The following is a 26,164-nucleotide window of genomic DNA, read 5'->3' on the forward strand; positions in this document are numbered from 1 at the left end:
GCGGGAGATAGCGTGAACGGACGGCTTCCATTGACTGCAATGGAAGCCGTCAGTGCGTACAGCCCGTCCTCACCCGCAGAAAATAGAGCATGCTGCGGGTGAGGACGGGAGAAATCGCGGTGCGTAATTCCGCGCTGGAATTACGCATCGTGAGCATTGTGCTATTAGGTTCAATAGAACCTAATAGCTGCGGGCAACGCAGCGGATTTTCGCCGCGACTTACGCGGTGGAAATCCGTTCGTGGGAAGGAGGCCTTAGAAAAACAATCTCTGCTTGTAATAGGAGACTGGCTTGGGGGTATAATATAACACTGACATCATTTGGCACTGTTAGTATTAAACGCTATTAGTTACCTTCTGAATAGTGATAGATACCCTCTTGATCATAAAAGAATCTCCTAGATGAGATATATATATATATATACAAGCAATTGATGAAACCAATTGAGAACACCACATAAATTTAATAGAGGTTTTATTATAAAAATAAAAAACGAGGCCTTCACGCATTTTAATTTATTTTCAAATAAAAGTTAAATTTTAACACTGGTGGTTCCCTCGGTGATATATGTCAATAATTACACCTTTTTCAATTACTTTTGGTAGGATAGTATATCAACCTGATGGCCTATAGGCCCCTTTTGGCCATGGGCCCTTGATCACCAAACAAACGCCTGAATATCACCAGGATAATACCATAGCTCCCAGGTGGCCAAGAGTCCTTCTGTGCAAGGATTTACAATGTATATTGTTGCAGTCAGATCCCCACCAATTCATACCAGATGGTGTATACCATCACTTTAAAGGAGGTTCCCACAGTTAAAACATGTATTGGTCTATCTCTTAGCCCTTGATGGGGTGGATTTAGTAAATATGTCTGATCCTTAGACAGTGTAGGTCAAACAGTCTTAAGATGTGCCAAATTTATTATATTATTACTCCTACTGGATGATAAATCTGCTACATCTTTGGACACCTCTGTCCAGCTTTACGCCACCTGTCGGTTGGTTGGTTTGGTTTGCGGCACAAGTTGGGTGCACATTTTTACGTTTTAAACCGCATCATTTTCATTGAAGCCGTTCTCTCTTGTCTAGCGAGGGGCTAAAAGTGCGTAAAATCCATAATACACGCGGTTCATGGCATGTCCACCAGGGTTTAGGCGACAATTCTTGTTCCTGTAGCTTTAGTAAATCTCCTCTCCCCCTACAGAAGCGTCCATAATTTTTACTTCTGTGGGACGAATTATTTGTTTCTTCCCGGCGCGTTTCGGAGTCATTTTCATTTACATACAATATTAATTCTCTTCAGCATTCATACTCCTAAGAAAAAAATAATAGTGATGGAAAAGAAGTCCTGGTATCCCACCGAGATATAATTAAATAAGCGGTTCTGCTCTTTAAAATAATAGATTACTCTAACGACCTGTTCTTCAGCTGCATTTTTCTAATGTACGGGTTGCATTTTTATGATTGTTACTGCTTGGGTAATTTTTGAAAGCTTAAATACCATAAATTTCTAGTCGCCTCCTATGAAAATGGTTATATATTAATCAAAATAGGAGTCTGGGTTTAGCTTTGTGTTCAGAGGAGACATTAATAACCGTGTAGTATTATGGAAGCCTTTAATTATAAAGTACAAATACAAAGGACTTACCCCAATCATTACCTTTCATCTGCTACAACTATTCATCCCCGTGATTCATACGAGGTGGCTAAAAAGTGTAGGCGCAATTTAATATTTATTTTTTACATGGCGCAGGTGATCAATGCTACTTCAATGGGGGTCCCACCTTGGTTCCCATTCCACTACAGCTACTGTAGAAGGGGTTTGAATGGAGTTGAAGTTGAATGTATACTTGACCTTTCCTTTAAAAACCATTCCATTGGAATACTTCTAGCCATGGCCTTGCAATTGGTGGGAAGGGGGATCCTGTTCTGGCTATCGGTGCTGATCGAAGCGGTTGGGTGGGGTTCCGACTGTTCCGTTCTGTGGGGACCACGAGAACTATGCACACAGAGTCCCACTAGTGGATGGAGCGGTACTACACACGCTTCATTCACTGCTGTGATCTTGATGGAGATAGGCAAGTACTGTGCTTGCCTATCTCTAGAGGCAGTGAACGGAGCAGTGGTCATGCATGCACACCACCGTCATATTCACAAGTGGGACTCAGGGTGTGCCAGTCTTATGATCCTTTGGTTGGGGTGCAACTGCTAGAACTCATATCTACCAATTATCTCTCAACCATCCAGACTCCCTAAACTGCATATATTGTAGAGATCATCATCTACCCCGGCTCCCTCAATTCTACTCTTCTTCCTGTGCATATATATAAAATCATACTAGCTGGTGGGAATAAAACTCCAAAGCTACAATGAAGAGTGGTGTTTGTACAGGCAGAAGAGTAGAAGTGAGGAAGCCGGCCGGGGTAGATTATGATGTCTCTAATGTAGAATGTATATGCAGTTTAGGGAGGCTGGATGGCTGAGCAGTGATATGGTCATTGTAATGGCTGCTATTAAAGCTGTTTTCAAAGCAATTTTAGTTGATAGCGTATTTTTAGGGTAGGTCATCAGTAGTTAAAAAAAATACACAGAAAGCACTTAGCTCTGATCCCTGTGTAGTGGCCGGTGCTGGTAATTTGCAGGCATGCTCCCATTAAAATCAATGAGAGCTGCGCCTGCAATTACCAGTGCCGGCCACTACATGGAGTTTGGAGCAATCTGCTTCGTAACCTGTGTGTTTTACCAGGTGCTGAAACAGTTGATGTCCAAAGCAGCGGACTGCAAACTAATGCATAGGTCATCAATTAAAATTACCTGCAAAACTCCTTCAATGGTTGACCAAAAGAAGCTGAAAATAACAGTTTCCTGTGTGGATGAAACATTAATTTCTTATCTTATGGCTTCCTCTTGCATTGCAGGATCATAGATGTATCTTCCATGTTCCTCACTTTCTGTAATGTGCTTTCTTATTCTTTCAGGACCTTCCAGCACCTCTAACAGATGAAATAGCAAAGCAAGATGATACAAGTAAATTAATGGAAAGTCCCGGATCCGCAGAAGACACAATGAAGATAGCATGGCGCTATCAGAACTTGCCAAAGTTGGAGGTACATTTTTCCCCCCCTTTCCAATAGATTATCTCTTAGATTGTTGATAAATGTCTGTCTGGTGAGCATCGGACCGCTGGGACCCCCACGATCCTGTATCCTTCCCGTATGAACAGAGGGGCAGCCGAGTATGTGCCCTGCCACTCCTTTGATTTTATAGGGTACTGCCAAAGAGAAGCGGAGTACAGAGCTTAGCTATCTCATGCAGTCCCATAGAGATGAATGGAGCTGTAGTGTTCATGCTCCACCACCAGTTCTTTTTCATGGGGGGACATGGAACCCCCAGTCTTGTGATCGGCGGGAGTCCCAGTGATTGGTCTACCACTGATGACACTAAATCTCCTATCCTGGATAAATTAAAATCTTAAGATAACCCCTTTAAGAATTGCTTGGTTTAGGAAACCCATTTTTAACTACTTTGTTAGGGAATTTTGCATCAGATGTAAGTACCGTTAGGTATTCCTCAGAGTGGACGATGCCTACAAAGAGTTTTGAAAGATATGGCACTGACCCGATTCACTTCAAGGTAACTGAATTGCAATACCAGGCATGGCCCATTGACATGTGTGGCGCTGTTTCAGGAAGAAAGCAGCCATGTTTTTATAATCCTGTAGAATCTATGCAATAGCACCAATCCTTCTCTATCCCAGGAGTGCTAATTGTGGGCTAATCACTTTGAACCCTGAATGTCTGGTAGTATGCAAGATTGGCTTTCACCAAAGTTTCTTTCAAACTCCTTAAGGGCTAATGCCCATGGACGGATTTCTGCTGCGTTCCCTGCAGCGGAATTCCGCTGATATTAGGTTCTATTGAGCCTAATAGCTTTCCTGCTGCCAATGCTCACATGTGGAATTCTGCCGCAGATTTCCGCGGCGGGAAAAAAAATGCAGCATGTTCTATTTCACACAGCTGTAGGTCTCCATTAATATAGTATTAAAGGGAGACTCGCGTTTTTAGGTCTCGGTATCCAGCGGCGGATCTCCACCGCGGGAGCCGCCGCCCCGGAGCAAGAGCCGCAGACGAATCTCCGACAGTCAGCCTATCTGACAGATAGGCTGACCGGTTAGAATCGGGGCAATTCGCAGCATGCTGCGACTTGCCGGCTGTGAGCGGAGAATCGCAATGCTATGGAAAGCTTCTGACGGCGGGATTCACCGGCGATTTACCACCGGCTAAATCACTGCCATGGACAGGGGGCCTAAACACGGTACTTCCGCAGTGGAAATCCGCGACGCTCGTGGGGAGGAGCCCTTAAATGGGCGACTAAAGGCCCATTTAGACACAATTATCGCTCAAAATTCGCTCAAAAGCCATCTTTTGAGCGATAATCGTTGTGTCTAATTGCACTGACATTGCGCAGTTTTCGTTATCCCGTCGCTCGTCGTGGTCTTTCAACGTGCTGAAAGACAACGATGAGTCTTATCAGGGATTCACAGCGGGATACAGCTGATACTATTGTTTCAGCTGTATCCTGCTCCATGATGACAGGCTGGGTATGAAGAACAGAGCGGACCAGCTGTGTTCTCCATACCGGGCACGGAGCGCTCAGCTTTATAATCGCCGGGCGCTCCATGCAGAAAACAGCTGGATGCAGAAGACAAGCGGGGACACCCTGCTTGTCTTCTGCATCCTCCGCTCAGAGTGCTTGGCTGTATAACAGCGGGCGCTCCGAGCGGGGAACAGCTGGATGCAGAAGACAAGTGGGGACACCCTGCTTGTCTTCTGCATCCTCCGCTCGAGCGCAAGGTGATTGCTCAACGTTTGAGCGATCATCTTGCGCTGTAAATGACACAATGATTATCGCTCAAAAGTCGTTTAAAAAACATCTTTTGAGCGATAATCATTGTTTCTAAATGGGCCATAACTGTTTACTTGGATTTGGAGGCAGGCAGCCGGAAGAGATCTGATGCATTCAGCTTCCATTCAGTAAGCAATCTTCACTCCTGTGTAAAAGCAAGGGAGCAATGATTTTGGGATGTTGTCGGGCACATAAAGCATACCTGAGTTTTCAACAAGTTTTGTAAAATACACCAGGTTCTCCTTACCCACTCATTTGCCCCTGTTTGCGCCCTGTTTCAAGTGTACGTTCTGATTTTCAGGTGGTCTTTCCCATTTTTCTGTTTGCTATCCACTGCAGGGGTTGTGTAGCAAGCCTAGCAATCTGCCAGTAGTTCACTGTCCTGCACTTCCTGACTTCTCATGCTGTATTGCACAATCTGTGGTCTAACCAGCAGAGGACAGTATCTAAATGCCTGCCGCTCTGCTCTCTTATGACAATTCAGGTATTCTAGCTAAATGGTGAGTAAACACAATATAATATGTATGTGTATATATACATACACACTCACCCAGGAGATTGTTATCACAGCTTCTGCAGATCTGTCAGCTTGCAGCCTCTGAGTACACGGGAGCCATCTATGAAAATAACTCCTCCCCCCACTGCTAAGGAAACATCCCTGTTTCTTTGTTGCTACAGAACATCTATACCTAACAACAGAGAGTGGATTGCAGAGGAGCTGGTAGGGAGACGTCTAGTGGAAGCTACTTCAAACGTGATTTGCAGTGGTAAAGCAAGACAATTTTTAATGCAAGTATATTACAGAAATGTTGAGACTAACACAAGCTAATAGTTAAGCATAAGTTGTCTGAGAAGTTAGTACTGCTTGGAGATGTCTCACACGATGGACAATTTCATAGAACAGCTTCTCAACTAAATGGGGGTAAACTAAGTCTCCGTCATCGAAGCTAAAGCTCAGTGGGTGATAAACGTGCCCCCACCCCAGGAATCAATGCTATAAGAACCTCTTGTCCTAGTTACATCACAGCACATTAAGGGTCGCCGAACAACAGATACTACTTGGACGCGGACATCAACTTCCATCCGTCCAAATCTCTGATGTAACGATGCATAAAGTACGATTAGTTACTATACGTGTCAGCATATGTGTGCGGTTACACCAAGTATTTAAAGACCCCTCCTGGCTTATCTTAAACCCCTCGAGGTCCGACCTTGACCAGAAAGTATGACATAGTTTTTGAGAAGTTGAGGGTGTCTTCGTAACATTGCTGAAGCTGAGATTGACATCTAAGGGGCAAGGTGAGCCCCGGGCATTGAAGTGGGCAACAGGGTAGTGGAATGGTTAAGTGATATTTCTCAGGTGAGGTGATACAAAGTTCATTTTGTAAATCTGTCAAGCTTCAGGTAACATTTGGATTTTCAGGAGGAGACGTTAGGGAGGCTGCTGGTAACCTGAGACTATTTGGTGGAGGAAAGGTCAAGCTGCTTAGCATAGAGATTAGAGTTGGGATGAGTTTCTTGAAGAAGAGTCGAATAATTAAACAAGGGACCATAGTGGTAATGCAGAGGTCTTGGTTGGATACTTAAGACTTCTTTAATGAGACAGCTGAGTCATAGAGACCTTTAAGGCTTACTAACGTGAATGTTTAACACAGATCCTAGGGCCATCCTTGATTGAAGCATAAGTTAAATAGTTTAGGTTTTTTTGCTACATTCACTACATAGTTTGGAGATAGAATCGTCCCCTCTTCTGTATGTTCTTAGCATCCATGAAACAGCAAATCCTGATGTATCCTGTGATACATATAAACGCAGCAACCCATTAGAAAAGTGCTGCATTCTGTTGGAGGAAAGCAAAGTATTTGGGCTACATAAGTAGTTTAGGGCTTATTCACACGAGCGTATATCGGCCGCCGTTTTCGCGGCCGGCAGATATACGCTACCATCTGATGCATTAGATTTCAATGCATCAGGTCACACAGGTGTATTCCCGCGGCACAAAAGCACTGGGCCGGCAAATATAGCGCCAGGCGCTTTTACGCCAGGCAGAAAAGATAGTCCTGGAACTAGTTTTGTGCCCGGAATACGTCGGCCGCTGCATAGACTCCTATGGGAGCCAATGACAGCGGCCGGAGAAGGGCGGTGGGAGGGAGGGTAGCAGCGTGACTGCTAAACTCCCTCCCCCTTCTCTCCTCCTCTCTCCTTCCTTCTGGCTGTTTGCAATAGACGGGGGTGGAGCTAAACTCTGCTCTCTCCCATTGCTGACTGCAGATAAGGGGAGGGTGTTTAGCTCCGCCCCCACCCGCCCACTCCCATTGCAAACAGCTGGAGGGAAGGAGGTGACGTCATTGCGGCCTCGGCATATATGCACCAGGCCAGTGGTGTCTGAACGGGCGCACAAACATTAGATTCGTGTGCCTGTTCGCACATTTTTATGATGCTCATGGGAAAGAGCCCTTAAGGTGAGCTCTGCTATTTCAGAGGTCCCTTAATTGGGGGACACTGTTAGAATTGCAGGCTTAAAGGGATATTCCCATCTCAACGTTTCCTAGCCAAGATTGTAAATAAGGAAGATTGAACAAATACCTCTGTAGCGCCACCTATTGGATGGCAGTATTCCTTCAAATCAATGCTTGACCCTAGAGCAGTGATTGGGGATTGAAAACCAAGGCAGAATCCATACACAGACAGCTTTTTGGGGTGTTTGCTCCTAATCAGTGTGCAGTAGGATCCTGGCTTGGCTCGTGAGAGGGCTGTGATGTGGGTCAGGAGGGGTAACGTCCCTCCTTAGGACTTAAAGCCATCCATGCTCCTCTGGGTAATATGCAAATAAGGAAGATGGAGCAATATTTGCATATTAGGAGGAGGAGCATGGATGGCCTTATAAGTCTCCTTACTCACTGCATTACTCGAGATTATTTGGTATCGCTCTAGTCATAATGACTCATAGGATAAAGATAATACGTTATTTATGCCACATGGTGAATGACACAAAATATAAAACGTAGCAAAAAGTGACAGAATTGTTTTTATCCACCTCCCCAAATTAAGAGGAAGTAAAAGCTATATACATAGAGAAAAGTGAGCATACTCGCTAAGGACAATTACTCGATCGAGCATTGTCTTTAGCGAGTACCTGTTGCTCGGAAGAAAAGGTTCGGTTGCCGGCGTGGGTGAGAGGTGAGTTGCGGCACTGAGCAAGGGGGAGCGGGGGGGAGAGAGGGAGAGAGAGATCTCCCCTCCGTTCCTGCCCGCCGCCGGCAGCCGAATCTTTTCTTCCGAGCGGGCAGGTACTCGCTAAGGACAATGCTCGATCGAGTAATTGCCCTTAGCGAGTATGCTCGCTCATCTCTACTAGTCAATAAATGTATAGTATATGTATCCCACAATAAGGGCATTTAAAAATACTTCTTCTGTAACAAAGCATGCCCCTATGTGTGCGGCTGAGCGTTATCCTGCTGGAAAATACCTCTTGAAAGCCGCCCTGAGAGGAACACGTGGCTGCAGGATGTCCTGAACATGTCGCTGAGCTGTCATTGTCCCTCGTACCACTACTAGGGGGACCAAATTTTGTATGTGATGGCCCCCCCCAGACTATCCCACCAGCAGGTGGCAATGAGCCGCTCTACAGCAAAGGCAGGACTGAGGCGCTCACCCCGAGGTCTCTATACATGAACACGGCCGTCGTCAGCGCCCAAACTAAACTTGGATTCGTCGCTGAAGACAACCCAGTTCCACTCCATAGCACCCAGTTTAGTTGTTCACGACTCCATTGCAAACAAAGGCGATGGTTGGCGGCTGTCAAAGGCCGTACACATAATGGGCTCCATGAGATCGAATGTTCTTCAGCCAAGTGCCTGGAAATGGTTCCAAAAGACATCAGGGCCTGTAACAACGGTCCCACCTGTCTCTGGAGGGTGGACAATGAAACTGTTGAACTTTTCCATGCTTGACAGACTATTCTCTCTACTGGTGGGCTGTCAAGGGTATCCTGAACATTAAAGGGGTTGTCCCGCGAAAGCAAGTGGGTCTATACACTTCTGTATGGCCATATTACTGCACTTTGTAATGTACATTGTGCATTAATTATGAGCCATACAGAAGTTATTCACTTACCTGTTCCGTTGCTAACGTCCTCGTCTCCATGGATCCATCTAATTTCAGCGTCTAATCACCCGATTAGACACGCTTGCGCAGTCCGGTCTTCTCCCTGGTGAATGGGGCCGCTCGTGCCGGAGAGCTGGTCCTCGTAGCTCCGCCCCGTCACGTGTGTCGATTCCAGCCAATCAGGAGGCTGGAATCGGCAATGGACTGCACAGAGCCCACGGTGCACCATGGGAGAAGACCCGCGGTGCATCGTGGGTGAAGATCCCGGCTGCCATCTTGCTAAGGTAAGGAAGAAGTCGCCGCAGCGCGGGGATTCGGGTAAGTACTAAACGTTTTTTTTTTTTTAACACATGCATTGGGTTTGTCTCGCGCCGAACGGGGGGCCTATTGAAAAAAAACAAAACCCGTTTTGGCGCGGGACAACCCCTTTAAGTTTAGGCGAAGACTCAACAGTGTTGACCCTTTATACGTGAGCCCTAAGACCAATGATACATACTGATGTACAGTGTGCATCAGGTAGTCAGAGAAGATGTTGCAGCCATCTTTGTACGTTCCGGCCAGGAGGGTCACTTTAAAGTAGCCAATCAGCATGACAGAGTGATATCAGCTGCCTCGTGTTCATTAACCCTTTCCAATCCAATCTGTATCCTGGTTTTCCTAGGGGCTTACTCTTTTTCTGCCTTTATACAACGGTGCTATATGCTTGATAAAGCCAGTACTATATTAGGTGACACGTTGGATAGGCTGCAACAGCAGAGAGGCTGGCAATATACAGTAAGAGAACCCTGACGGATGTCTTCCAACATCGGAGCTGTACAGCCTTAAATCATAATGTCTTCAGAGGTCAGACAGTGGATTGGAAAGGGTTAATACTTTCTCCTAAGCTAACGAGAAGATCGCTGAAATGATATCAGCAGATCATTTAATATCAGGGCTCCAATTCAATGGAAATGTTTTTTGGTGATTCAGGTCATTTTCATGGCAAGGAATGTCTTTGTAATTTATTACGATTCGTCTGATCGCTCTTCCTAACAATCTAGAGTTAAAGGGGTTGTCCCGCGCCGAAACGGTTTGTTTTTTTTTTCAACCCCCCCCGTTCGGCGCGAGACAACCCCGATGCAGGGACTTAAAAAAAAAACCGCACAGCGCTTACCTGAATCCCCGCGCTCCGGTGACTTCTTACTTACCGGTTGAAGATGGCCGCCGGGATCTTCTCCCTCCGTGGACCGCAGGGCTTCTGTGCGGTCCATTGCCGATTCCAGCCTCCTGATTGGCTGGAATCGGCACGTGACGGGGCGGAGCTACACGGAGCTACACGGAGCCCCATTGAGAAGATAAGAAGACCCGGACTGCGCAAGCGCGTCTAATTTGGCCATTAGACGGCGAAAATTAGACGGCAACCATGGAGACGAGGACGCCAGCAACGGAACAGGTAAGTGAAAAACTTCTGATAACTTCTGTATGGCTCATAATTAATGCACAATGTACATTACAAAGTGCATTAATATGGCCATACAGAAGTGTATAACCCCACTTGCTGCCGCGGGACAACCCCTTTAAGGCAAATTGCCCCTATAAATACGGAGACCGCAAACATCGTGAAAAGCAACATTTGTTTTGGCCTCGACTTTCATGGTATATTTTTGGCATGAATTTCAGGTGTGTCTTAAAATCACAAGATATACCATATTCTACTCCAAACTACCAACCTAGAATCTGCCTCATCAGAGAAATGGGTTAAATGCTAAATTACAAAGACTAGTATAGAGCAATAAGAAAAAAGCAGCATAGCAAATAAACCATACATATTTTATAATTAACGAAACTAGGAAAAAGCAATAAAAAACTAACAAAAAAAACTAGGCCTGCCATCTTATACATTGGAATCCTTATAGCAGAGTCAGGGGGGTTTCACATCTGCGGCAGGGATTCGGCTGTGCTGCTCTATTCGGCGAGCAGAAAAGAGGAATCCCCACGCCAAATGGTTCCGTCTGCGGACGGAATCGAACAGTGCCGAGCTGACCTCATTGACTATAATGGGGTCCACCTGCTTTCCGCCTAGCTGTCTGGTGTTGCAGCCGTGTCTGTGACGGAGCCTCTGGCTGAAGGTTTCGATGCAGATGTGAAACCACTAGAGATGAACGAGCGTACTCGGCCACGCCCCTTTTTCGCCTGAGTACTGCGATTTTCGAGTACTTCCGTACTCGGGCGAAAAGATTCGGGGGGCGCCGTGGGTGAGTGGGGGGTTGCAGCGGGGAGTGGGGGGGAGAAGGAGAGAGAGAGGGCTCCCCCCTGTTCCCCGCTGCTACCCCCGCACCGCCACGCCTCCCCCCGGCGCCCCCCGAATCTTTTCACCCGAGTACGGAAGTACTCGAAAATTGCGGCGCTCGATCAGGTAATTACTCGAAATGAGTATGTTCGCTCATCTCTAGAAACCACAATAATGTTGCTAATATGTCATATATAATAAATAAAAACTAAGCCATATAGGCCGCCTGCACACGAGCGGGCCGGATCCGGCGGCGAGAATTCTCGCCGCGGGACCCGACCCGAGAGCCTGCAGAGACGAGCGCGTACTCACCCGCACCTGGCGGCCCCAGCTCTTTCATGTGCCGGCTGCGGCGCAGCCGGCGCATGCGCAGACCGGAGACGGCGGCCGGGTGAGTGCGTGCCCCGCACAAAAATAGGACATGCCGCGGTTTGTTTGCCGCGTGAGATTTCGCGCGGCCAAACCGCGGCCGTCTGCATAGGAGTGCGTATTGTAATGCACTCCTATGCAAACTTTCAGTGGCGGAAATCCCGCGGGAAATACCGCCGCGGGATTTCCGCCCGTGTGCAGGCGGCCATACTGGAGTATGGTAATACAATACAAACACAAAAAAAAACCACCACTTGTAAGTACAAAAAGTGCAATTGCAATAAATAATATAGTGACAAATAACGAGAGAATCGGGACAGAGTAAGTGCTAGATAATAAAGAACACCCAAAAACATCATGGGGTTTAGTTACTAATCGAAATATGCGCCAAAAAACGGTTTACATGCTTTGCACCACATTTACTATGTATCTTTAGATGCTTTTGGACACACTTTCCCGATTCTTCGTGAAAAGGGGGCATGGCCTTAATTGTGGTTCGGCTGTCAGAGATAACTGAGGCCCCTGAGGAGAAGGCAGAAGTTTCTAACAGCTTCTTTTCCTTCCGTACATAGCGCCATAGAGTCAATGCTGTATGGTGAATAAAGGAGGCGGTAGTGCCTTTTCTCTATTGGACGCAGCCATCGCCTACGACCCCCGGCATAGAATGGAATCCCGGCACACTTGTCTTTGCATGACGTGAAGTTTTATTACTATGTGCAATTAACAAGGCACTTGTATGTTGACAGGTGGGGTCACATTAATTGATGTTTCGGCTATAGTTGACCCTTTTCTAGTTTTCGCAGAGTGGTGGCTGTTATCGGTGTAGAAAGAGGCGCATGTAGCGCTCGGGTAGAGGATAAGCTGGCGCCCAGTCATGGTAGAGCGGCTGGGACTAAGGTCACATAGGGGCTCTTGTTTCCACTACAACTAAGACTCCTATGGATGCCCCAGTTATAATGGATAATGGTAAAATAAAAATTACATTGTGAATGACCCCCCAGAGGCCTTATATGACGTCATGGGGGGAAATATATGCTAAAAAATACATATACAAAAATAAGGTAAAAAAAAAGAAAAAAAAAACAAGCCTAAACCGTTGCCATAGCCGCTCTGTAACTCGAGACTGTACATGCTTTATATCAAAAGTTGGGGGTCGCATTCCTGCACTATATGTTGTCATTAATGTACAAGTTTTATGAAGAAAGGCCTATAAATTTGATAGATATCGCGGGAAAAATCAGCTGTGTATATACACCATAAGGCCGGCTTCACACAAGCATAAGCGCAGTTGCGCACACGTTCAGCGCTACTTTTTTGCGCGAGTATTGGTGTATTTTACTGTACATTTTCTGCTCGCAGAGTTTGTTCAATTATGCACAGCAAACAATCGCACCAATTGAAATGGCTAATTAATCCCAGATATCCTCTTTCTCCAGCGGAATTCCGTAGTGTTTCACGCATCTCCTTGCATATTGCGCGCACAGTTGTACACTCCCTCCATTGACTTCTACGGGGAGCTTTGAGGCGCAGCATGATAGAGCATGTTCTATCATTTTTTTTTTTTGCTCGGAAGAAAATGTACACGCACAATCCCCACATGTGAGCGAACGCATCGAAATCAATGGGTCACTGCATATTGCGCGCGCAAAATTTCATATGAAGAAGCTCTAAGGCTGTATTCACACGGGCGTTTGCAATCTAGGTCAGTGAAAAACCATTTTACACGTGATTTCATTGTGTGCGCAATGCGTTCTCTGCGCCAAAACCGCATAATGTTCATCAGCCTCACACACGCATTTTTCATATGCGTGAAAAAGTTGCATGCGGTTCCAATAGTAACACGCTTTTAAAACCGATTACACTCGCATTCACTCATTGAAGCTTGAGCGCGTCGTGTTTTTTCACATTTCCATAAAAAAATAATAGGCAATTTTCAAATAAGAATCGCCAAAAAATTAGGACATGTAGCGATTTTTCCTTTTTTGTAATATTACTCCCAGAGAAAAAAATTGCTTGTGTGAATTAACGCGTTCAACTACTTTTTTTCTTGTGTGAGTTCTGTCCATCTCGGAATCAGACAGAACCCGTGCAGGAAAATTGCCCGTATGATTCCACCCGAAAAAAACAGGATGACGACTTCTGCCAAAAAAAAAAGCAAATTCCCAAACTTTCACCTTGCAGTAGATTCACCTTTTATCACCTTCAGTTTCGGAGTCTGCGGAATCTTTCTTATTTCCTCCTGTCAGTTCTTTAAAAAAAAAACCTGTTTGTGGCACGCCGCAGCCCCTGTCAGGACGGCGAGGGGAAGACGCAGTCACCCAACATGAGTGTTTATGTTAGGCGTATCTCAAACGTAGCTCTCCATTGAGAGCCTGAAAGGTTGACTGAGCAGTACTTATTAAATCCCTCTAGTGAAAGTATTGAAGCACGCTGTTGACTTGCTTAACCAAGTGCGTAATAAGTAAAGTAAGCACTTGAGATTGTATCAGCTTCACTGTCACTAGAAGCTAATCGCTGGGAAGTCAGCCTGCAAGAAGCAAGCAGAGTGGTCACTTCTTCTCCAACAGTTAGTGTTATATATATCCTTAGGCTAGCCGGTCTGCTATTTATCTAGCCGTACGGAGACATGGATGCTGCAGACAAGAAGGCGAGAGCTGGTGGGCTCGTCGTCTTCGATACCTTCCTACCTGTCCTGATCTTCACATCATCCTGCATCGTTGGACAATTGCTTTCCAGCGAACAATGTATCTACGCTTCACTTCAGGATACCTGGCGCTCCACCAAAGTCCTCACTGCCGGCTTTCTTTCCTCTACTCCTGATTCTCTCGTTGAACATGTGGAGCTTCGAACCGCAAACGAAGATGATTGCCCAGAAGTAGGGTGGATCAGGACAGGGTTTGGCATGTTTGGTGGATTTGTACAGACTTGGGATGACTTTGTATTACCAAATGCTTTACGCACGGTGACATGCCAACTCAAACAGCCTTCAGGCTCCTCGCATAATCTCATTTTATTAAGGTGAAGCCCATCAGCCCATCGTTACAAGACAGTGGGGGGGGGGGGGGGGGTTACCTAAAATGCTCCCTTTTTGGTTATTGGCCGGTTTTTTTTTTCTTCCTCATGTTGAGACACCTACGAAGCATCTTGTTATGCAGATGCAAAAGTAAGAGTCTTCGAAGAATGACTTCATCTAACAGAACATTTTTACCCACAGGGCCCGGAATGGTTTTTTTCTTATTTTTACATTGGATAATTTTGGGCATCCGTCTTGTGATTCTTATTACGCAGATAATATTAGTAAAATGTTAAAGGGGTATTCCCGTTATGAAAAGTTGCTGTCATATGAATGCTAGTCCTATGTTAATAAAGTTTGCATTATGGGTTGGCTTTGGATTTTGTGTCTGTAGCTCTAGAAACCATTTTTTCCTATGGCATTTAAGAAGTGTTTATTCACAGGTTGCCATGGATACGTCCAGCATTACAGGCCGGGCTTGCTCAGTAATAACAACCAAGGACAGCTTTTTTTTTGTACGCAGCTCTTGTGACCAATAACAGAGCAGGGCTTAGGAAGGAGGGACAGAGCAGGATATTGTAAGAAATGTAGCTTTAAGCCGCATGTCAGCAGGGATACGGCAACCATCATGGAAAATAGCCATGTGGGGAATCATCAGAGATGTAGGACGGGATAAGAAGGTATTGGCTGTGCGAGTTATACAGCTGTGCATGATCATTGCGCAAAGACCTTTCATACGTGGACTTTTTGAAAATTTGCTACAGAACCGGAATATCCCTTCAAGACGACATTCACATCGACTGTTGCCTTCAACTCATAATTTTCCATCTCTGTTACGTTTTCTGAGCTGAGAAATGGATCTGTTTTTTTTTTGTTTTCTTGTATGTGTTTTTTTATTTTTTTATTTTATGCTTTTATTTATTTTTTTCACATACATAAAAGTACAAAACACAGAGGGGTCCGCTGTTGACTGCAGGGAATTATCATTTTGAGTAAGCACTGTAGAGATGAGCGAACGTACTCGGAAAAGCACTACTCGCTCGAGTAATTGGCTTTATCCGAGTATCGCTGTGCTCGTCCCTGAAGATTCGGGTGCCGGCACGGAGCGGGGAGCTGCAGGGGAGAGCGGGGAGGAACGGAGGGGAGATCTTTCTCTCCCTCTCTCCCGCCCGCTCTCCCCTGCTCCCCGCTGCGACTCACCTGTCAGCCGCAGCGGCACCCGAATCTTCAGGGACGAGCACAGCGATACTCGGATAAAGCCAATTACTCGAGCGAGTAGTGCTTATCCGAGTACGCTCGCTCATCTCTAGTAAGCAGTATTTTTTTTTTATTTTATACTTACCGGTATGTAAATGCTTAAAAATGTGCTTTAATATATAAAAGTTTTGTGTGCATCGCAATAAAACTTTTATTAACGAATCCCTTTCTCGATCCTATTTACTTATATAGTATGTTATAAACTTTGACTGTATCAGAGTTGCAGAGCAGCAGCAGAGGTACTGTACTAAAGGATATTCACACAAGGGCCATCAAATCAGGTCCTTTATTCTGAGCGCCGGCTCACCTCGCATCGCAACGTTTCAACCGGTGAAGCATATAGGCTTAAAAAGAGACCGTGGATACGGTTGAAACGTTGAGATGCAAGGTGAGCCGGCGCTCAGAATAAAGGACCTGATTCGATGCCCCTTGTGTGAATATCCTTTAATACAGTACCTCTGCTGCGGCTCTGCAACTCGGATACAGTGACTGCGGCTATATGGATCCTTCTGTCCAGATCCATTGACAAAGCGTGCAGTTTAGTTGCGAGAAGTCTGCTCTCCCATTTGGGATTTACTTGTAGTGCCGATGTACTACCCTGTTTCCCTGAAAATAAGACATACCCTGAAAATAAGACATAGCATGATTTTCCAGAATTTTTGAGGATGCAAAATGATTTTTCAGGCTTTTTGAGGATGCTTGAAATATAAGCCCTACTCCAAAATTAAGCCCTGCTAACAGTTAATTTAAAAAAAGTCAATTTAAATAGTGTCCAGGCAGTTATACATGTAAAAAAGTTAAACCTTTTTGAACAAAAATTAATATAAGACACTGTCTTATTTTCGGGGAAACACGGTATTTGTGGATGTTTTGGATGTTATAAGCTTTGATTGCATGACATAACCATCTGCTATTGACTATTTGCTGTTCTACAAAATAAAATGTCAGTCGCCCAACACGCAAAATGTTTATTTTTTTGTAACTTAATCATAAAATTGTTACATTGTTTTAGAGCAATGGAGCACAGTGTGTGTGTATGTGTGTATATGTATATGTGTGTAATATATAATATGTGTGTGTGTGTAATATATATATATATATATATATATATATGTGTGTGTGTGTATATGTGTATGTGTGTAATATATATATATATATATATGTGTGTGTATGTATATGTGTGTGTGTCTATATGTGTATGTGTGTAATATATATATATATATATATGTGTGTGTATGTATATGTGTGTGTGTCTATATGTGTATATGTATATGTGTGTATATGTGTGTGTGTGTGTGTGCATATATATATATATATATATATATATATATATATATATGTATATGTGTGTGTGTGTGTATGTGTGCATATATATCGAAATCATCGCAAGCCGTGCCTGCAGTTACAGGCTTTGGCCAATTCACAGAGGTGGGAGCAGAGGCTTCCGCATACACCCCTGTGTATTTACAGCGCCATCAACGGGTGCACAATAAGCTGATCGGTCGGGGTCCCGAGCGACAGACCCCAGCCGATTAACTATCGATGACCTATCCTGAGGATAGGTCACCAATAGTATTCTCTCTGGAAACCCCCTTTAATTGCCTGTTTCAGTAAATGGGAGCATGCTCGCGTGTATTTTTTGTATTTACCCGTACAAATAGTGCAGTAAGACATGTACATGTGCACGCAAATACACTTCGCCCATTCCGCTAATATGTGGCACAAATGCATGTGTAAATGCTCTTCCACACACATGACACCAGCCTTAACCCCCTAAGCACATGTCCCTTTTTTTTTCAATGTTCGTTTTTTCCTCCCGGCTTTTAAAAAAAAAACATAACTCCTTTATCTATTGACGTCGCTGTATGAGGGCTTGTTGTTTTTTGCGGGACAGGCTGTATTTTTCAGTAGTGCTATTTAATGTACCATATAATGTACTGAGAAACCTTTACAAATTTCTCAGAGGGGTAAAATAAAAATTAAAAATTAAAAAATGAAATTCCGCCAGCTGTTGTTGCTGGTTGTTGGCCGTAAGAAACAGCCGGAGCCCGCGTTGTACGAAGGGAGATCGCCGTGCCATGTCCCTTCATACATACCCCGACGCTGCAGGACGTAAATGTTCATCCTATAGTGGGAAGTCAGGGTTAGAGTTGGATATACGTTAGGGCTCGCTCACATCAGCGGTTTTGATTTATGTTCAGCATTTCCATCAAAGAAAATGTGATGTCAATTCGTGACAAATTCCACTATGTGAACCGAATAAGGTTATTTCTACTGGGGGAACCAGCCTTAAAGGGGTTTTACGAGGTTAAAAAAAAAATTAAAATACCGGGAGCGGATGAAGTTGACAAAACATCTTCTCTCTTTTTAAATAGCCCCCATCCAGTCCAGTGCCACGGTTCTTGTCATTCAAAGCTCATGTGAAGGTTCGGCCAATCACAGGCTTCATTGGTCATGATTGGCTGTCTGGTTACATGAGCGATAAATGGCGTGTGGCCGCAGCAGTCACTTATGGGATTGGTAGCGCTTAAGTGGGGGTGGTAGGTTAATCTTGTTCAAAACTTGGATCCTGAGTAGAGATGAGCGAGTATACTCGCTAAGGCACATTACTCGAGCGAGTAGTGCCTTAGCCGAGTATCTCCCCACTCGTCTCTAAAGATTCGGGGAGCGGTGGGGGAGAGTGGGGAGGAATGGAGGGGAGATCTCTCTCTCCCCCCCCCCCCCCCCCCCCCCCCCCCACTCACCGCCGGCCCCCGAATCTTTAGAGACGAGTGGGGAGATACTCGGCTAAGGCACTACTCGCTCGAGTAATGTGCCTTAGCGAGTATACTCGCTCATCCCTAATCCTGAGTTTTCCAACTGCAGGAGAGTAGAGAATATTATTTATTTCACGCCACGATAGGCACGGAATAATATTCTGTCTATGTATATTGACCATCTAACAGATTTCCTGCCGAATCGGGACCTTGAAACCTATTTGGACCTTTTATGTTTTTTTTTTGTTTTTTTTTTAAGAGTATCAAAGCCCCTTAAACCATGGTTCATTACAAAGAATCCTACCAAACCGCTATAATGTAATGACTATAGTCTAATCTCAAGACCATATCCAAGACTTCTAATCATTCTTCAAAATGGCCGCCTTTGTTCCTCGTGGTAATTTTTCATGTTCTCATACAACCGGTAAAACAGCTAAGCCTTTTGCTAAATATGTTTCCAGACAGACTATCCGCATGGGGTTTAACTTCCTCCAAACTTCTTTTTCTGCCAAACTTTTACGACGTATGGCTTTGAATACCATTCGGATATGATAAATCTTATCTGATGGCAAAAAAGGGCTTTAAGCAGTAGAAGATAACCCCTGCCTAAATCTGCATTGAAACCCAGCAGCTGTATTTTGAAAGGTATTTTGTGCCGCTGCCAATTTGATGCCTTTCTGCAGATTGGCTCGCAGGAATGTAGAGAGGGACAGAGCTGACCCGGGTAAGTCGCACAGACTCCGTGTCTTTCTCTTTTGCACTATGATTCTGCTAAGACAGATTACTCATGCTTATTTGAGTCAGGTAGGTCTTTGCAAGCTTCCCCGCCAGGCCTGGGAATTGAGTATATTGAAGGGCTATTCAGAAGCTTCTGACGTAGGCCAGTCTTTTATTGCATGGTGTTACATTCTGGCTAAATCCGTCTCCACCCAGTTTGTAAGCACTATGGTTTTTCTCTTCAATCAAAAGAGGTTATCACCTACCTTAATCCACGGAGCAGCATGGATTAAACTCAGCTATGTGCCCCAGGATTCCCAAAGAGGATCCACAAGTAGGGGAGGAAAAAAAAAATACTTGTTTCGACTTTTTTTTTTCAGTGTCTTCACTAACTTCTCTTGAGCCTCGCTGAGGGATTAGCATCTAAAATAAGCAACCCCGGAGTTCTCGTCAATGAAGACATCAGATGAAAGTTCACTTAGTCAGGGCCTATGTTTCTTCGACATAAAGAGGTGCCAGGGCTCCACAATAAAAAGATGAGCTCCTCCAGACTATATAGTGAAAACATTCTGATCGCTAATCCGGATAAAAGATAGATTATAGACCAGAAACAGACCCTTTTTTAATTGGTTTTATATTTGTTAAGTAGAGTTTTATAGAGACGTCTTACTTTGAAATTTCGAGGTGTTAATACAAAGTCTTTAAAGGAGTTTAAAAAAAAAAAAGAGGGTTTTTAACAAAAATTTCCATTAAGAGTTTTGCTGTTTTTGTCAGCATTTTGTTGTTTCGCTAAACTGTTTTTTTTTATCTTTGTAAAACCATATTGCTGTAGTATGTTGGGATCTAACGAGTATTCGGTGTTAGAGATGAAAAAAATGGCCCAGTTTACTATTCAGACTAGGCGTGGTAAAAAATTAAGAATGTCCTACCTTGACCTCACAGAAAAGACAATTTTCTGCTCACATCTACACAGGAGAAAGTAATGCGACTAGAGATGAGCGAGTATACTCGCTAAGGCACATTACTCGAGTGAGTAGTGCCTTAGCCAAGTATCTCCCCGCTCGTCTCTAAAGATTCGGGGGTCGGCGCGGGTGACAGGTGAGTTGCGGCGGGGAGCGGGGGCGAGAGAGGGAGAGAGAGATCTCCCCTCCGCTTCTCCCCGCTCGTCCCTAAAGATTCGGGGGGCGGGGAGAGCGGGAAGGAACGGAGGGGAGATCTCTCTCTCCCCCCCGCTCCCCGCCGCAACTCACCTGTCACCCGTGCCGGCCCCCGAATCTTTAGAGACGAGCGGGGAGATACTCGGCTAAGGCACTACTCGCTAGAGTAATGTGCCTTGGCGAGAATACTCGCTCATCTCTAAATGCGTCCCATCTGATCTACACTGTCCTACCAAAAGTAATTGGACACCTGAGCAAGAATCAAAGTAGTATTTATTTCCATATGTTAGTACTTTGTTGGCCTCCTTTGGCCCTAACGGCATCGGATACTCTCCGTTGCGTACTTTCTAATGTCTGATACACGTCAGCTGGTATTTCCCTCCATTCGTCCTGCAAACATCTTGTGAGTTCTCTTAAAGAAGATGAGCACTGTTCATATTTCCTGACCCAATGATCCAGGTCATCCCAGAGATGTTAAGTAGAGTTCAGGTTGACCCAATGTACAGCTAGTACAATCATGGAGCCTCCATATCCTCAAACCAACATAAAACAACGTTGGATTTGTGACAAGGTGCGTTGTCTTGTTGGAGCTATTGCTGACTCTTTCCAGAGTATTGACACATTATTGCCTAGAATGTCAAAGTACACCTATGTGTTCATGGTCTAGCCAATGAACCAAGACCATACCACATGCCCAGAGCATAACGGTACCTTGGGTGTACCTAACTGTTGGCACAACACACTGAGGCAGAAGGTGTTCTCCAGGCAGCTTCCACACCTAGGTACGCCCATATGATTTGAAGGTGGAGTACCATGATTTGTCACTCCGTAGCATGTTCTTCCATTACCCAACTGTCCTATGATGACAATCCATTGTAGACGGACCAATGCATCTTCTTTGAGAGAAACAGAAAAATGTTTGCAGGATGAATGGAGAGAAATACCAGCTGAAGTGTATGTAGGAAGTTGTGTAAAATGCCACCATCAAGTGGGTCTATACTATTTGATAAAATGTGTACTAAAAACCTCATGTTAATTTTTTTGAATAAACTTTGCTTACCTGCAGCAGGTCAATGTATAAATTGTGGATGTGCCGCCCAAGTCTATCAGTCTATAAATATGGCAACAACTCGTACTTGAATCTTCATGAAGGACACTTGTAAGATGTGGCCAATAGTCATCGAAGCCATAACTTCTTCCCATTAATCTAGTGCATGCAAGTAGAACTCTTATTTTTAATCTCATGAAAATGAGCGAGGAGACGTGGAGGAGCAGAACCTAACGAATAACGGCTTTTTTCCCCTTCATCTCTCCAACAGTCTGTTTCTTTGCCCTCTGCGAGATTCGGTCATTATTACGACATATCAAAAACGATGTCTCCAGATATGCTGCAATCTGCCAAGACACACAGCTACTACCTTCCCCATATTATACCTCTGGGTGGAACATATGAGTAAGTATTTCATAAATGTGTTCACGTTTGCTGTAATTGAGTCTCTTGATTGTGAAATCTCGTACGCTGTCAAAGTTGGCATCCCAGATGATTCCCTACATTGGAGATAAATCAGGCCACGGAAGTGTGACAATGTTGTGGAGACATTCCTGTGACCCCCTTGTGTGTGCGGCTGAGCATTATCCTGCTGGAAGCCGCCATGAGAGGAACACATCGCTGAGCTGTCATTGTCCCTCATACCACTACTAAAGGTGACCAACTGTCGTATGTGATGACCCCCCAGACCACCACACCAGCAGTGGGGGCAGTGTGCCGCTCCACAGCAAAGGCAGGCGCTCACTCCTTGGTCTCCAGACACAAACATGACCATCGATGGTGCCCAAACTGAACCTGGATTTGTCGCTGAAAACAATCTGGTTCCACTCCGTAGCGTCCAGTATCGTCGTTCAGGAAACCACTGCAAATAGAGGCGACGGTTAGTGTCAAAGGCAGAACAAGTAATAAACATTGTGAGACCAAATGTCCTTTAGTCAGGCGACTAGAAATGGTTCCGATAGACCCAGGGGCCTGTAACGATGGCGCCACCTGTCTCTGGATGGCGGAGAATTAAACAGTTGGAGCTGCTCGTGCTTTTCAGAGGATCAGACAATCCTCTTTACTGTTGGTTTGTCAAGGATGTCCTGAGCCCAGTCGCCTTGTATGTGTGCCCTCACACATCCACTGGTCCCAATACCTCCTAACAGTCTGGTCAGACGATCCTCTCTACTGGTGGTCTCTAGGGGGCGTCCTGAGCCCGGTCACCTTGTGTGCCCTCACACATCCACTGGTCCCAACGCCTCCTAACAGTCTGGTCAGACGCTCCTCTCTACTGGTAGTCTGTAGGGACGTCCTGAGCCCGGTCACCTTGTGTGCCCTCACACATCCACTGGTCCCAACGCCTCCTAACAGTCTGGTCAGAATGGCCCGGGATGACAAAAAATTTGTCGATACAACTATCCAGTTTCACTGAAAATACCGTCTTATATTAATTTTTGCCCCAAAAGAGGAACAGTGTCTTATTTTCAGGGGGTGTCTAAATATTCACCTAGCAGGCACCATTCAGGTCTCTCTCGCTGGGCTGCGGTGCTCCGGCAGTCTTCTGTGTAGTTCTCAGCGCTGAGAGAGCATTCTCTTCCTGGTAATGGGGCTTGAATACCCCACCTCCAGCAAGAGATTGCTGTGATTGGTTCAGGAACGCAGCCTTAGTCAATCAGAGCCAGCGCTTAATAAACCAATCACCGCCATTCAATGATGTCATTCAATGAATGGCTGGGATTGGTTCATTGAGTGTCGGCTCTGATTGGCTGAGCCGTGGTGCTCCAAAACCAATCACAGCAATCTCTTGCTGGAGGCGGGGTATTCAAGCCCCATTACCAGGAAGAGAATGCTATCTCAGTACTGAGGACTACACTGAAGGCTGTTGGAAGATCGCAGGCCAGCAAGAGGGACCTGAACGGCGCCTGCTAGGTGAGGTTTGTTTGTTTGTTTTTTCTCATATAGTGTAGCTAGAGCTTATTTTTGGGGGAGGGCTTATTTTTCAACCCCTTTGCATTTAACATCATTTGAAGTAATAATTGTACATACACTAAATGGTTCTGTTATTAGAGACTTCCATCAAGTAGTATGTCAGAACAATTCTTAACATCCTCCTCTGACCCCTTTTGTCGACGAGTCGGTTTTATCCACAGGATGGATATATTTCCAAGATCACACCATTCTTGCTATACTCTACACACCATTGCACAACACAACACAACAAGTCCATGAAATCCTGTCCCTTCTGGTCTAGCAACGATGGCTGGGCTTCATCAGGAAGTCCCTCAGATTGTTGGATCTTCCTATTCTCATGTGGATTCACACTGGAACTTTACGTGATTTTATACTCCACTCCGGGGTCACTGGTCTAATTTCCATCAAGAGAACGGCCAATCTTAAAAGGACTGGTGCCTGTAATAAAGTGGCCATTCGGTGTGTGTGTGTATATATGTAAAACAATTATGTAAGTAACATACAATTGGGGTAAAACTTTTTGAAAATGTAGATAATGATATAGATTTGTAGACATAGAGCTTTTGTACTTTTCAAAAATGTTGATGGCCAGAAGAGCAGTCAAAAAGTGAGAGCGGAGTCGATGAGCATCCGTAGGTCCTTTATGTATGTGTGTTCAGAGGTGCGGGGGCAATTTCCTAAGTTTTGCTGCCAACTAAAGCAAACAAGGTTAGTGCTAAGTATTTGCCTTTTCTCCTTAATGCAAACAGCATGGAAAGAGCTGTTTGGCAACACTACAGGCAGCGGAGGACGCGGACAAAGGTCGCAGCGATTCCGATCATCCATTCTGTTAGACCTTCTCTGGTCAGCAAATAAAGCAATCTGTACACCCTGGGGAGATGGAGAAGGGCTTGAAGGGTTTTATTTTTACAGTAAATAACATTAAGCCTGTTAGCTGCACTTACAGATAAACCTCGTTCATAGCCCAGAAACCTCCTGATCGCTCACTTTCACGTTTTTTTTTTGTAATTTGTATCTGGAAAAATCCTGCTAGGTTTTTATCTCAATGGAAGGCTCATTCCCTGCTGTATAGTCCGGACTGAATACGAGGGGCAATCACTTCTACGGTCTCCTAATTCCTTTCGAAAAAAACTACTCGCCCCCGAAAGCTTGAATGTACGGTCACTTCTCAACATAATTTTTCTCTTGACTTACACATTTTTCTCAAGGTCGATGCCATAATTGCGCGGCCGATTCGAAAGCTTCTTAAGGGGTCCGTTTTGCCCGCTGAAAAACCAATGGTGGAAGAACGGCAAAACTGGAAAAGGTGCATGGGAAAAAATAATCAACATCGTTGCATGTGAACAACGATCAATTAGTCATTCCCATTCAATGGTACAGTACCGCAGAGTAAACCGCGACTGAACGATATGCGAACACAAACGATTATTCTAGGCCAGATTCTGGGGGGGGGGGGGGGGTGATCCTGCGTTTTCCACTTAACTGTACTGCGGATGAAAGGGACTTTTTGTTTGTATAGCGCCAACTTATTCCGTAGCGCTTTTAGGTAATTTATTTATTACCCCCCCACCAAGCTGGGTTCTCATTTTACTGACCTTGGGGGGATGGAAGGCTGAGTCAACCTTGAGCCAACTACCTGAACCATGTGGGGATTGAACTCGCAACCTTCAGGTTGTGAATAAGAGCTTAGGTTTGCATACTGCTGCCTTAGCACTCTGCCGCACATGAGGCCCCTAACTGTGGATGACCGTGAAGGCTCACAGGCGGTCATGCGCAATACAGTTTTTTTTTGTTTGTTTTGAATTTCCCACACCGTCGCTTCGCCGTGACGCGAGTACCTGCGGCCCATATGCAATTTAATTGCACATGGGCTGCGGGTCGGACGCCTCCATTCACATCAATGGAGGCCATCCGCGCAGAATCCACAATAAAACAGAGCATGCTGCGATTTTTCTTCTGCTCGCGAAATACGCAATTCATATCTGCGAGTGTAAAGTAAAATTCACAATATATATGCCTTTCATTGCCCGTGGATTATCCACGTGGGCGCCGGTCGCAGAATTAGCAATTCGAATCCGCTTGTGTGAGCCTGGCCTTAGATGGGAGAGGTTGCTCACCAGGCATGTGGAAAGAAAAGAATCAGCATACCAAACTTTATAAGACTTGCACAAGTTTTCCATGCACGGTATACTGAATAATAAGACTGTTCCAGAGGTCTGGACGTCTGTTATGTATAGTAGGTATACAGATGATATACAGCTGCAGGACGTGTATGGAGGGAGATGACGCTGCTATCTCCCCCCATACGTCGCAGGTGCTGTTTCTTACATCTTACACCCTCGGACAACAGCCCCGACAAGCCATGTGGGCGATCAGGGCGGTTAACCCTTTAAACGCCGCTGTCAATTCTGACAGCGGCATTTAAATCCCCAGAACGATGTTTGGGTGTCCCGTACGCCTTCCCCCCCGCGATGAGATCGGGAGAGCCGTGCGGGTGTCATGGCAGCCGGGAGCCTATTGAAAGGTACCCTAGTAATCATACTGACTCATAGAATAATGTCATCATGTCGTTTTTGTTGCAGTTTATGCGCCGGACAAACAAGACGCAC

The 26,164-nt window shown here is 45.1% G+C and overlaps 1 protein-coding gene across 1 annotated transcript in view; it reads left to right on the forward strand.

The window, feature by feature from the left end:
* The window catches only part of ELP4 (elongator acetyltransferase complex subunit 4), a 291,372-nt gene that overhangs the window by 63,539 nt on the left and 201,669 nt on the right, over positions 1–26,164 (forward strand). The window contains exons 4-5 of the mRNA XM_066583239.1: positions 2,983–3,111; positions 21,874–22,007. Coding sequence (XP_066439336.1) covers positions 2,983–3,111; positions 21,874–22,007 — 263 coding nt within the window. The remainder of the gene's footprint in view (positions 1–2,982; positions 3,112–21,873; positions 22,008–26,164) is intronic.

The sequence above is a fragment of the Eleutherodactylus coqui genome, chromosome 11, assembly GCF_035609145.1.
Source record: "Eleutherodactylus coqui strain aEleCoq1 chromosome 11, aEleCoq1.hap1, whole genome shotgun sequence".
Classification (NCBI taxonomy): Eukaryota; Metazoa; Chordata; class Amphibia; order Anura; family Eleutherodactylidae; genus Eleutherodactylus; species Eleutherodactylus coqui.